This window comes from Nicotiana tabacum, chromosome 18 (genome assembly GCF_000715075.1).
Source record: "Nicotiana tabacum cultivar K326 chromosome 18, ASM71507v2, whole genome shotgun sequence".
In the NCBI taxonomy this organism is placed as follows: domain Eukaryota; kingdom Viridiplantae; phylum Streptophyta; class Magnoliopsida; order Solanales; family Solanaceae; genus Nicotiana; species Nicotiana tabacum.
The window spans coordinates 142,626,808-142,639,167 of NC_134097.1; the positions used below are offsets into that span (position 1 = coordinate 142,626,808).

The window sequence follows — 12,360 nt, forward strand, 5'->3', positions numbered from 1 at the left end:
TTTTGTTACTTGACTTAATTATAATTTATACACGAGACATGACATTCCCAATAAGTTTAATCTTCACTGGCCTTGCTATCCGCAAATCAATTACTCTCCTTTGAAGGTAAAACACGTTTGAAGGCAAGTCATGATATCCGAGATCGCACATCAAAAACGAAAGCAAAGTTTCAAAGTCTATCATGGAAGCGGTCCCTACTGATCCCTTCTCGTTTTTCCCTCAAAAAAGATAGAAACGAACGTTTTGCACCTTATACGTATCATGTTTTAACTTGCATCCTTTTGTTTTACAATGTTCTCCCTAACGTAAGCAACATTTCTTGATTTTACTTAGTCTTTCGACTTTTTTCTAATTTGCTACCAATTGTATCACTACGTTTTATTTTGCTCCTTATTCATTTAAAGGGACAGAATGGACTAGTAATACACTTCAAAAGCAACATAGCAACTACCAGAAATTATAGCAAAATAACACAATTCTTTCAATGACTTCTGGAATGAGAATTATGTTAAAATTTCAGTGTTTAACAGGGTTGTTGTAATGCTGGAGGCAGAACTGTAAATTTTCATGAATTTCTGCTAAAGTGTGAATTTTTCTAAGAATTTGGAGAACCAAAAAAGGTTTTCAAATGTACATTTGATTAGAAAAGAGAAAGTTGATTAAGTTATTAAGGTGAAGGAGAAGTAGACCAACGAACGCAGGGACGAAAAATGAGTTAAAAAGAGAGAGTACGGAAGGCAACCCGGTGCACTAAGCTCCTGCTATGCACAGAGCCTGGGGAAGAGCCGGACCACAAGGGTCTATCGTCCACAACCTTACCCTACATTTCTGCAAGAGGCTATTTCCACTGCTCGAACCCATGACCTCCTGGTTACATGGCAACAACTTTACTGGTTACACCAAGGCTCCCTTCGAAAGAGAGAATATAGAGGTGAAGATATATTGTTCTTGTACAATATTCCATTGTACAAGAAATAATGATACTTTTCTCTATGTAGAAAATGGCAGATCCAACCATGCGTTTATTAACTCAAGAAACCCAGTCCTTTGAAGTCCTTACATATGTGTGTAAAAAACAAATGTAGATAGAGTTAGATATACATTTGAGACTCTCATTCTCTAAACCTGGAATCCATGGCGTCTAAATTTCTGAATCCGCTACTGTATGTAAATAGCATGTCCTAGCCAGTTATGAACAAGTTAAGAGTTCGGCGAAACCTTCACGATTTGAAAACACAAAGAAACCAGAATATCAGAGGGAGAAAGGAAACCAACTCTTGTTGTATAGAAATAGCAACATAGATCATTTCTGCTAGAATTTAGACGAACATAGACAAGTCATCATTATTACAAATAAACTAGACCATCAAACAAAACTACCTACATCCTTGCTTCAGTTGCAGCTGTCAGTGTTTCTATAAAGAAAGAGAAGTTTCAAAACCTCATATGTATACATAGACCAGAGCGGGGGAGTCCGTTATGCACGTTAGTGGTTACCGATGGGTCATTTCTTGCGGGACAAAGCAGCTACAATTCCACCAGCCAGGATACCAACTGCAGTAACAGCGGTAGCAGCAATGCCGATGCCAATAACTCCATCTGCTAGGACAAAGCAAAATGAGTAACCCCTAAACTCTTTCTTTAACCAGAAACAGGTTCTGATAAATAACTTAAAGACATATTCCGTTTGCTACCTTTTGTGATTTTGTCTTCAATAGTTTGTTTGAGTGTCAAAGCCTGTCTCCAATCCGGTGCAATCTACAGATTCAAACAGCTACAAAGTAAGACTGTTGAAAAACAGACGTTGAAAGAACTGAAAGACTAATAGAACTAGTTCAAGCTTAGTTCAAGTATGCAATTCCTGAATTTCATAAATCAAGCTGCCAAAAACTTCATTGTCCAAAACATACTTATAGAGAAAACTTCATAGCCTGGAAATAAAAATCTCAAGTTTTTAATGTCAACGAGATAATATCCCAGCAAAGATTGAAAACAAAGATCAAACCTCCAAACAACGCTCAACAAGCTGCCTGCTTCTTGCATAGTCCCCACTTCTGTAGTAGCCAACGGCCAGTAGATAAATCTTTTCCCTCATTTGCAGGGGACTGTTATTGCCACCCAGAGAAGCTGCAAATGACAAAATAAGTCAGAGCTCTTCCAAATAGCCAGATTAGAACTATATCACCAAGGAAGGAAACTAGTTAAAAGAAGACTTTCAGCAATAAATTCCAAGGCAAGAGGAGAAGGTAGGAGGAGGGAGAGGAGTAAAAAGCTAAAATGTTAAAGAGTTAAGGAAAAGACAAATTATAAGTCAAAAGCATTTATCTTCATGAAATTCCAAAATCCCCAAGCAAGAACATGCCAGAGTCGGGGAATGAAAAGGGGGCATGGATTCCAAAGATCTCACCTTCAAGCATTGCGATTCCACGTTGTACATCTTCTGGCCGTTTTGAGTGAACAAGAGCCCATGACAGACGCATGATGCATTCACTTTTGAGTTCATCAGACGAACCTTTTTCCGCCTCAGCAACTTCACGTTCACAACCCTGTACAGTGTACACAGATTTGCCATCGTGAGAGACTCAGATATTCTCAATATTACCTTGATCTGGTCTAGACGTGTGATGACCCAAAAGGTCATCATTTGTTTTAAAATAAAATTCTACGTTCCGAGGCCATAAAAACCTCATTTAGCATCACCTCGATTTACGTGCATAGTCCGGGCGCGTAGCCAGAAAGCCTAAATGTGAAAATCTGCGAAAAATGATAAATTTTGACTATAAAAGGAGTTAATTTGACTTCGGTCAACGTTTTGGGTAAACGAACCCGGACCCGTGTTTTGACGGTCCCGGAGGGTCCGTAGGAAAATATGGGACTTGGGCGTATGCCCGGAATCGAATTCCGAGGTCCCAAGCCCGAGAAATGAATTGTTAAAGAAAATTATTTTTTGAAATTGTTTAAAGGTTTTCGAAATGAAATTTGATTAGAACATGATGGTATCGGGCCCGTATTTTGGTTTCGGCGCCCGATACAGGTCTTATATATGACTTGAGACGATCCTGTGAAATTTGGTGAGAAACGGATGTCATTTGACGTGATTCGAACCTAAATTACAAAAAAAATGATGTTTTAAGAAGTTTGAGAAAATTCTTTGAATTTGAGGTTTAATTTGTTGTTATTGTGGTTATTTTGGTGATTTGAGTACATGAATAAGTCTGTAGGATATGTTTGAGGTTGTGTGTGTATTTGGTTTGGAGCCCCGAGGGTTCGGGTGAGTTTTGGATAGGCCACGGGGTGGATTTTTTGACTTAGGAAGTTACAGAAATTTTGCTGGTATGATCAGGCCTGCAGGCTTCGCATGGCTAGCAAATGCGAAGGTTGGATCGCAAATGCGAAAAACATCCCAGGCCTGCCTTGCTCGCAAATGCGAGTATTCCTTCGCGAATGCGAAAATACCTGTCCAGTCTTGGGTCGCAAATGCGACCCATTCTTCGCAATTCCCAAGTCGCAAATGCGACATTCTGTTCGCAAATGCAAAGGTTCAGTTTTCCTGAAGGGTTCGCAAATGCGAACCCTGTTTCGCATTTCCCAACTTGGCAGAGGTCGGGGTTCGCAACTGTTCGCAATTCCCATACCTGCGACCTGCAACTTTATACTTAGACGATTTTAAACCCATTTTTCACATTTTTTCAAAACACAAACTCCTTTGGGCGATTTTCCAAGAACTTTTCTTCCAAATCAATTGTAAGTCGTTTTTAACTAGTTTTCTTCGATCATTAACATCTTTTAACATGATTTCAACTTAAAATCAATGATTTTCATGGGGAAATTGGGTGTTTTGGGTAGAGCCTCGGTTTTTTAAAAAATTGGGGATTTGGACCTCGATTTGAGATCCGATTTCAAAACAAATTATATATTTGGGTTTGTGGGGGAATGGGTAATCGGGTTTTGGTTCGAACCTCGGGTTTTGACCATGTGGGACCGGGGGCGATTTTTGACTTTTGGGTAAAACTTTAGAAAACTCACTTTCATGCATCGGAGTTGATTCATCTAGCATTTATTGATGTAATTAAGTAACTTGTGGCTAAATTCGAGCGAATTGGTGGTGGAATCAAGGGGTAAAGCTATAATTGAATCGTGAATTGTGTTCGAGGCATCGAGATAAGTGTTTGGTCTAACCTTAGCTTGAGGGAAGGAGTTGTGTCCTATTTGCTATATGCTTCTTATTGAGTACGGCGTATAGGCATAGTGACGAGTATCTATACGTTGGTGTCAAGTATGCTCGTGAGTCTTATATTGTGATTTTCATGACTTCGTTGTATTATCCATGCTTTAGAGGTGATTTCTATTTGTTGTGAAAAGTTTGTGGAAGGAATTGTGAACTTTGAACATCGAGGAGCATTGGCTCAAGCTATATTACGAATTGCGAAAGTAAATGAGTTGATTGAACCCTTTGGAGCATTGGCTCAAGTGGTAAAGTGAGTTGCGAAGTAAAAGTGAAAGAAAGAGAAAGAGTTATTAAATTGTTTCTTTGCCGGGATATTGTTGCTTTATTGGTTATCTCCCTTGTCGGGATGTTGATATTATTGATGTTGTTCCCTTGCCGGAATTTAATTGTTTAATTGTTGTTCTCTTGCCGGAATTCCTATTATGATCTTGTTTATTCCCTTGCCCCCCCCCCCCCTTGTTTGTGATTGTTGTTCGGGTGAGGAAGAGTGTTAAAGCACGAAGGTGATGCCGTGCATTGTTTGTTATTGTGAGGAAAGAGTGTAAAGCACGAAGGGTGATGCCGTGCATTGTTTGTTATTGTGAGGAAAGAGTGTAAAGTACGAAGGGTGATGTCGTGCCGCACGATGTACCATTCCGTGCCGATTTTATTGATTATATGGTGAGGAAAGAGAGCAAAAGCACGAAGGGTGATGCCGTGCACATCTTGATTATATGATTGTTTTGGTCAGGACGAGAGTAAAAGCACGAAGGGTGATGCCGTGCCCACTTTTATTATATAATTGCTTTGGTAAGGACGAGAGTAAAAGCACGAGGGGTGGTGTCGTGCAATCGTTGATTTCTGATTCTTTGTTGATGTTCGAGTTATGTTATTTCTTTCCTTACTTGATGTCTTTCTATTCGGAACTGTTATCTCCCCTACAGCATGTTCCCCCCTCCCACTTTGACGAGTTATTTCTGTATTTCTTTTCCGCTGTATATATATATTTGAACTGCACAGGTTTATTTGGTAGTCTGGTCCTAGCCTCGTCACTACTTCGCCGAGGTTAGGCTAGACATTTACCAGCACATGGGGTCGGTTGTGCTGATACTACACTCTGCACTATGTACAGATCCCAGAGCAGCTTTTGGACCATAGCGTGGCGGCCACCTTCAGTCCACGCGGAGATCCAAGGTAGACCTGCAGGCGTCCGCAGGCCCTGACGTCTCCCTCTATCCCTACTTTCCTGTTTCATTTTCCTTACATTCAGAAACAGTGTATTATTATTTCTTCAGACTTTGTATGTAGTAAATGTTAGACCGTCTGTGATACTGTGACACCAGGTTTTGGGTGGTTAAATTTGTAATAGATGCAGATTTCAGACATTTAATTGTTATCTTCCGCTTAGTTATTTAAAGTTCGTTGTTTTCATGTTATCGACTTATATTTGTTAAAAGGAAGTAATTTGATAATGAAGTAAGTAGTTAATGATTGGCTTGCCTAGCTCTCATTAGTAGGCGCCATCACGATTCCCGAGAGGTGGAAAATCCGGGTCGTGACAAGACGGTAAATGCACATGCAAATGCAGATCAATTATAAACTCACATTATTCTCTTAAACCAAGCACGTCTCTTTCAACAAGATAGACAGAGAGTTTTCAAACTTTCTGGAAGAAGCGCTAACCAACACCTTCCAAATAATTGTTGGCAAATGATTGCGTAAGATGCTATCAACTCTGCTATCCTTCAACTATACTCTCCCCTTTAGTCCCTGTTGTAATTATCAACACCATGAACTCCTAGAGATGGTTGGCACCCCCACAACGAATTTCTGCTTCGAATGTGTAATGATTATTCAATGAAAACACCCAAAATTGACACACGATCATCCAGAATCCAGAGAGCCAAGTGAGCAGACCGACCTAAACTTTTTTGTTCTGTTGTCTTGAGTGGAATGGTTTGTGGGCATCAGATATGCTTTAAGTGCCTCTGATTTGAGTTCAGAAATTACTTGAGAGTCATATCTCATATCTGAACTCCAATAGTAGTTAAAAAGGGAAAATGCATAAGTACCCCCTGACCTATACCCGAATTTCCAACTACACACTTTTTCTTTGTGGGAATCCTATTACCCCCCTAAACTTATTTTAAATGGAATTATTTGCACCCTTAACGCTGACAACCAAACTCTTGGCAAGTGGTGAGCTACACGCGCCCCCACATGTATTTTTAGTACTTTTTTTATTCTTTTTTCCTTTTCTTATCCTTTTTTCTTATTTCTTATTATTCTCATTTTTTTGGTTATTTCATTCTCTTTCTTTTTGTTTTGGTCACCGGCGGCACAAAATGGCGGTCGTCGGAATTTCACAAACACCATTTTTTCCGGCGAATTTTTTTTTCTGGCGACAGATTTTTATCCCGATCTAAGTGTGTTTTGTTTTACATATATATAAATTTTTCTTGAAAGTGTAATTTATGTATGGGAGGAAGAGCAAAAGAAATAAAAACAAATATAAGCTGAGAAAACTTTTTTCAATTAAAATTTCAATACATCCTTTTTTTTCCGGCGTAGGAAGGTTTTCCGATGATGAATTTTTTTCTCCAAATCTGAGTGTATTTTGCTTTGCTTATGAATAGATCTTTTTGAGAGTTTAATTTGTGTGTGAAAAGAAAAAATGGAAGAAAAATGGTTAGACAAAGTCGACGGTGAATGAATATCTGCCGGAATTAGAGAAGAAACGAAAAAAAAAAGTAAAAGAAAAAAGACAAAGAAAAAGGAAAAGGAAAAGGAAAAAAAAAAAGTAAGAAAAAAATGGTAAAAAAGAATAAAAAATAATTCGAAAATCATAAGGAGAGTGAAATACACTCTGCCACGGCAGCGTTAAGGGTGCAAATAATTCCATTTAAAATAAGTTTAGGGGGTAATAGGATTCCCGCAAAGAAAAAGTGTGTAGTTGGGATTACGGGTATAGGTTAGGGGGGTACTTGTGCATTTTCCCTAGTTAAAAATGGTATTGTCTTTCAACGAAGTAAGCAGCACCAGTCTGATATACATCATATAAATAGTTTGTAGTAAAGTTGCCACGACAGCTTACTCATTTTAGCCCTGACTCATGGAATATTTCATCTCTCGGGTGGTTGTGTTTCTCTAACATATATTTCTTTCTTGCTTAAAGCTACTTATTTATGTTACCTTCTGGAAATGAATCAAGACCTCGAGAGACAACTATTGAAAGTAAAACAAAGAAGGACTGGGGAAGCTAAAATTGGTAAATCACTTGCTAAGGCCAATTATATTGCACTTATAATGTGAATGTTCTCCAGGCTGTTGCTCTATATAAATCAAACCCATTGCAAACATATTCATACTGCTCGGAAAAAATAAAAAACATAAAAAGCAAAGTTCATTTTGAGCTCTTATTTTGGATTGATTTGAAAACCACTTGAAAACGTGCCTTCCAAAATCATAAACCAAAACTTATAATTTTGAAATCTCCTCGTTATCCACATTTCTTTGCTCAAACCATCCCCAACCATTTTTATCCACATTATCTTTTTTTATCAGATTACTAATTAATGATAGGATTGCGCTGCACTAAGCAATGAAGGGTCACTCTGCATCTTTGTTGAGGCAAGTGGCAATGTCAGTACCAGAAAATCTTTGATGTATCAGCTTTTTTCACAATGGATCCCTCTGCAATTTCGTTGGCAGTAGCTTGGTTAAGGGAATCTACCGGAGCCATAGCGAAAGCGTGTCTTTATAGAGTAATTGTCACGGTTTATGTACCCGAAACTAGGTGATCTATCTATGACAAGAATGAAGCTTGGGTGAAACTAAGTGGAGGTTCGAACCCACTGATGTTGAAGAATTAGGGGATGGGTTGTGGTTAGGGATGAAATACCATTCGAACCAAGAACTACCTGGTTCTTCTCGAAATACATTGAGGCGCAACAGTTGAATTGTAATGTACTGACATAAGACTCCAATCAATCATAGAGATGAGTAGATTGGAGCTAAATTATTAAGAACAGCAAAAGAAATATTCTGCTATCCTTCAACTATACTCTCCCCTTTAGTCCCTGTTGTAATTATCAACACCATGAACTCCTAGAGATGGTTGGCACACCCACAACGAATTTCTGCTTCGAATGTGTAATGATTATTCAATGAAAACACCCAAAATTGACACACGATCATCCAGAATCCAAAGAGCCAAGTGAGCAGACCGACCTAAACTTTTTTGTTCTGTTGTCTCGAGTGGAATGGTTTGTGGGCATCAGATATGCTTTAAGTGCCTCTGATTTGAGTTCAGAAATTACTTGAGAGTCATATCTCATATCTGAACTCCAATAGTAGTTAAAAAGGGAAAATGCATAAGTACCCCCTGACCTATATTCGGATTTCCAACTACACACTTTTTCTTTGCGGGAATCCTATTACCCCCCTAAACTTATTTTAAATGGAATTATTTGCACCCTTAACGCTAACAACCAAACTCTTGGCAAGTGGTGAGCTACACGCGCCCCCACATGTATTTTTAGTACTTTTTTTATTCTTTTTTTCTTTTCTTATCCTTTTTTCTTATTTCTTATTATTCTCATTTTTTTTGGTTATTTCATTCTCTTTCTTTTTGTTTTGGTCACCGGCGGTATAAAATGGTGGTCGTCGGAATTTCACAAACACCATTTTTTCCGGCGACAGATTTTTATCCCGATCTAAGTGTTTTTTTTATATATATATATATATATATAAATTTTTCTTGAAAGTGTAATTTATGTATGGGAGGAAGAGCAAAAGAAATAAAAACGAATATAAGCTGAGAAAACTTTTTTCAATTAAAATTTCAATACATCATTTTTTTCCGGCGTGGGAAGGTTTTCCGATGATGAATTTTTTTCCCCAAATCTGAGTGTATTTTGCTTTGCTTATGAATAGATCTTTTTGAGAGTTTAATTTGTGTATGAAAAGAAAAAATGGAAGAAAAACGGTTAGACAAAATCGACGGTGAATGAATATCCGTCGGAATTAGAGAAGAAACGAAAAAAAAAGTAAAAGAAAAAAGACAAAGAAAAAGGAAAAGGAAAAGGAAAAAAAAAAGTAAGAAAAAAATGGTAAAAAAGAATAAAAAATAATCCGAAAATCATTTTTTCTTGCTTAAGGAGAGTGAAATACACACTCTGTCACGGCAGCGTTAAGGGTGCAAATAATTCCATTTAAAATAAGTTTAGGGGGTAATAGGATTCCCGCAAAGAAAAAGTGTGTAGTTGGGATTACGGGTATAGGTTAGGGGGGTACTTGTGCATTTTCCCTAGTTAAAAATGGTATTGTCTTTCAACGAAGTAAGCAGCACCAGTCTGATATACATCATATAAATAGTTTGTAGTAAAGTTGCCACGACAGCTTACTCATTTTAGCCCTGACTCATGGAATATTTCATCTCTCGGGTGGTTGTGTTTCTCTAACATATATTTCTTTCTTGCTTAAAGCTACTTATTTATGTTACCTTCTGGAAATGAATCAAGACCTCGAGAGACAACTATTGAAAGTAAAACAAAGAAGGACTGGGGAAGCTAAAATTGGTAAATCACTTGCTAAGGCCAATTATATTGCACTTATAATGTGAATGTTCTCCAGGCTGTTGCTCTATATAAATCAAACCCATTGCAAACATATTCATACTGCTCGGAAAAAATAAAAAACATAAAAAGCAAAGTTCATTTTGAGCTCTTATTTTGGATTGATTTGAAAACCACTTGAAAACGTGCCTTGCAAAATCTTAAACGAAAACTTATAATTTTGAAATCTCCTCTTTATCCACATTTCTTTGCTCAAACCATCCCTAAACATTTTTATTCCCCCCACTCCCACCCACCCCACCCCAACCCACCCCCAAAAAAACCACACGCACACACACCCGACCTTTAGCTAAAGTAATCCCTCAGCGTGCACCTAAACAGGTTACTCCATAATTTGCCGCACAACCCATCTGAGTTAGCTCTTTCCTTCTCAACTTCAAAATAAAGATACGACAAACAAACAAACAAACAAACAAACTACAACTACGCCTCAGTCCCAACCAAATTTAGAGTCAACTATATGAATCCTCACCGACCATGTTACACCATTTAAACTCATCTCATCCCAATATTATGTAACTAGACATAAAAATTATTATAAATTCTCTATATTTCCGAACTTATAAATCTATGAAAGGCTAAATCATTTCCTTAATAGCAAGGACCTACAGTAAAAGTGCAAACATCTCAAACATATTCTCAACTAATAGGTATCGCTATGCTCAATCTTTCACTATGTCTGCACGAATACCTAGAGATTGTAGGATAAACACCAAATATACAAAATTTCAAATAAAAAAACATATGTATAGATAAAATTGCAATTTACTGATAAACTCACTAAAGCTTTATAAATCAAATTGCAAAATTATTGATAAATATGGTACTTACAGTGACAATATCGGAATCGCACCAAGGAATCTGATCTCCGCCGCTGAAGAAATTTCCGACCGATTCGATGAATTTTCCAATCTTCGCTTCCATGTTTCTCTAGCTTGTACGTTATGCTGCTGGTATTGTACGTAGTGGGGGTTTAAGGAGAGTGTGGGTAAGCAAAGAGGGACTTTTTTGAAGTAAAGAAATACAAACTTGGGAGTATAAAGTGATTTGCTTTTTGACTCACTTTGATGGTTGAAAATTAGCGTCTGCGCCCATAGAGTTTTAACAATTGCACTTAGGGGTCGTTTGGTAGGGTGTATAAGAATAATGCAGAATAAGGCGTATTAGTAATACATGTATTATTAATGCATGGGTTAGTACTTAGTAATGCAAGCATTAGTTATGTCATATATTATTTTTTATCTATTGTTTGGTGTGGTGTATTAAAATTATAAATGCATTGCATAATTTTAAAGAAAAATAGTTGTTTACAAAAATGTCCTCGATATTCTCTAGCTTTAAAGGACTTTTAAGTACAATCTTGTCTTTAACCATACTAATACAAGCATTAATGTCCTTGGTATTACTAATGCCATATTTTCTATGCATTAATTATACATAGGATAATACCAAGTATGATGTAGTTATACACAGGTTAAAAAAATGTACCAAACAAGGTATTAGTAATGCATAGAGCTAATGCTTGTATTATTTTTTCTAATACCTCCTACCAAACGACCCCTTAGAGTCTAAACTTTCCATTGTTCTTAAATAGTCACTTCGTTCCTTTTTAGTTGTCATGGTTTCCTTTTCAATAGTCAATTTAAATAATATTTTATGGATCAATTTAATATTTTAAATTTAAAAATTTAAAATTTATACAAAAAGTACTACAAACTACGATTCTTCTCGTGTCAACTCATTAAAAAGTTACATTTTTAAAATATTGATCAAAGCTCACATAGTTTAAATTTCGAGAAACAAAATATGACAATAAATTTGGAAAGAATGGAGTATAAATGTATGCCATGCTGGTTTTCGATTTTTAGTTTGTTCCCAAATGATCCTCAAATTTTCACTTTGGTCTTTAAGTGGACCTCAAAATGGTTGTTGGTGGGTGGGTATTAGGGTTGCTCCCTAATGCACACGCAAATATATGTGGTCGTACAAATAATAAAATGATAAGTCGAGTGTCGAACTCACAGAGACTTGTATCAACTACCTACTAAGTTCACCAAGATTGTTATTTAGTTGAGCCAATTCGAGTTCAAGAGTTAACTATACTAAACTATAATCTATCTATTAATAAAAGGAGAGGCAAAAGCCACTATTTTTTGACAAGTGACATCATCACAATAAGTCATTTGGCACTTTAGAACATAGCTCCAATAAAATAGGAATTAAAAAATAATTTGGACAAAAAATCTCATAATATCAGTTATTTTTATTTTTTAAGAAGCAAAATATCAAAAGCATCCTAAAGCTTATGTGCACGTTTAGGAGGGGCACATTTTTTAGACCTATATTTTGAGAAAATCTCCAGCAAAAATCGGTATTCCATTTTCGTGAACTAAAAGTTTCAGGTTATTTTATTTTCAACAAGTACTAACTGATGTTACATGTGAACGTGAATACACACGTTTATATCTCACTTACCCTATATTTTAGATTTTATTTAAACTTACGCTATGCAAACC

At 36.8% G+C, this 12,360-nt stretch overlaps 1 protein-coding gene across 1 annotated transcript; it reads right to left on the bottom strand.

Annotated features, from left to right (window-relative positions):
* Positions 1–1,262: 1,262 nt before the first annotated feature.
* On the bottom strand, positions 1,263–10,880 carry LOC107766928 (mitochondrial fission 1 protein A). The gene is made up of 5 exons (XM_075237383.1): positions 10,676–10,880; positions 2,409–2,547; positions 2,007–2,128; positions 1,696–1,759; positions 1,263–1,600 (listed from the first exon to the last, which is right to left on the bottom strand). Exons 1-5 carry the CDS (start codon positions 10,766–10,768, stop codon positions 1,506–1,508), a joined length of 513 nt encoding a protein of 170 aa, XP_075093484.1. The 5' UTR covers positions 10,769–10,880; the 3' UTR covers positions 1,263–1,505.
* Positions 10,881–12,360: the final 1,480 nt, after the last annotated feature.

Bases quoted from the DNA above. Each gene is read 5' to 3' on its own strand.
- LOC107766928 (XM_075237383.1), bottom strand. From the start codon at position 10,768: ATGGAAGCGAAGATTGGAAAATTCATCGAATCGGTCGGAAATTTCTTC. The intron at 2,548-10,675 runs GTAAGTACCATA...TACACTGTACAG, and splicing joins GCGATTCCGATATTGTCACT to GGTTGTGAACGTGAAGTTGC. The intron at 1,760-2,006 runs GTTTGATCTTTG...TTGAATCTGTAG, and splicing joins TTGTTGAGCGTTGTTTGGAG to ATTGCACCGGATTGGAGACA.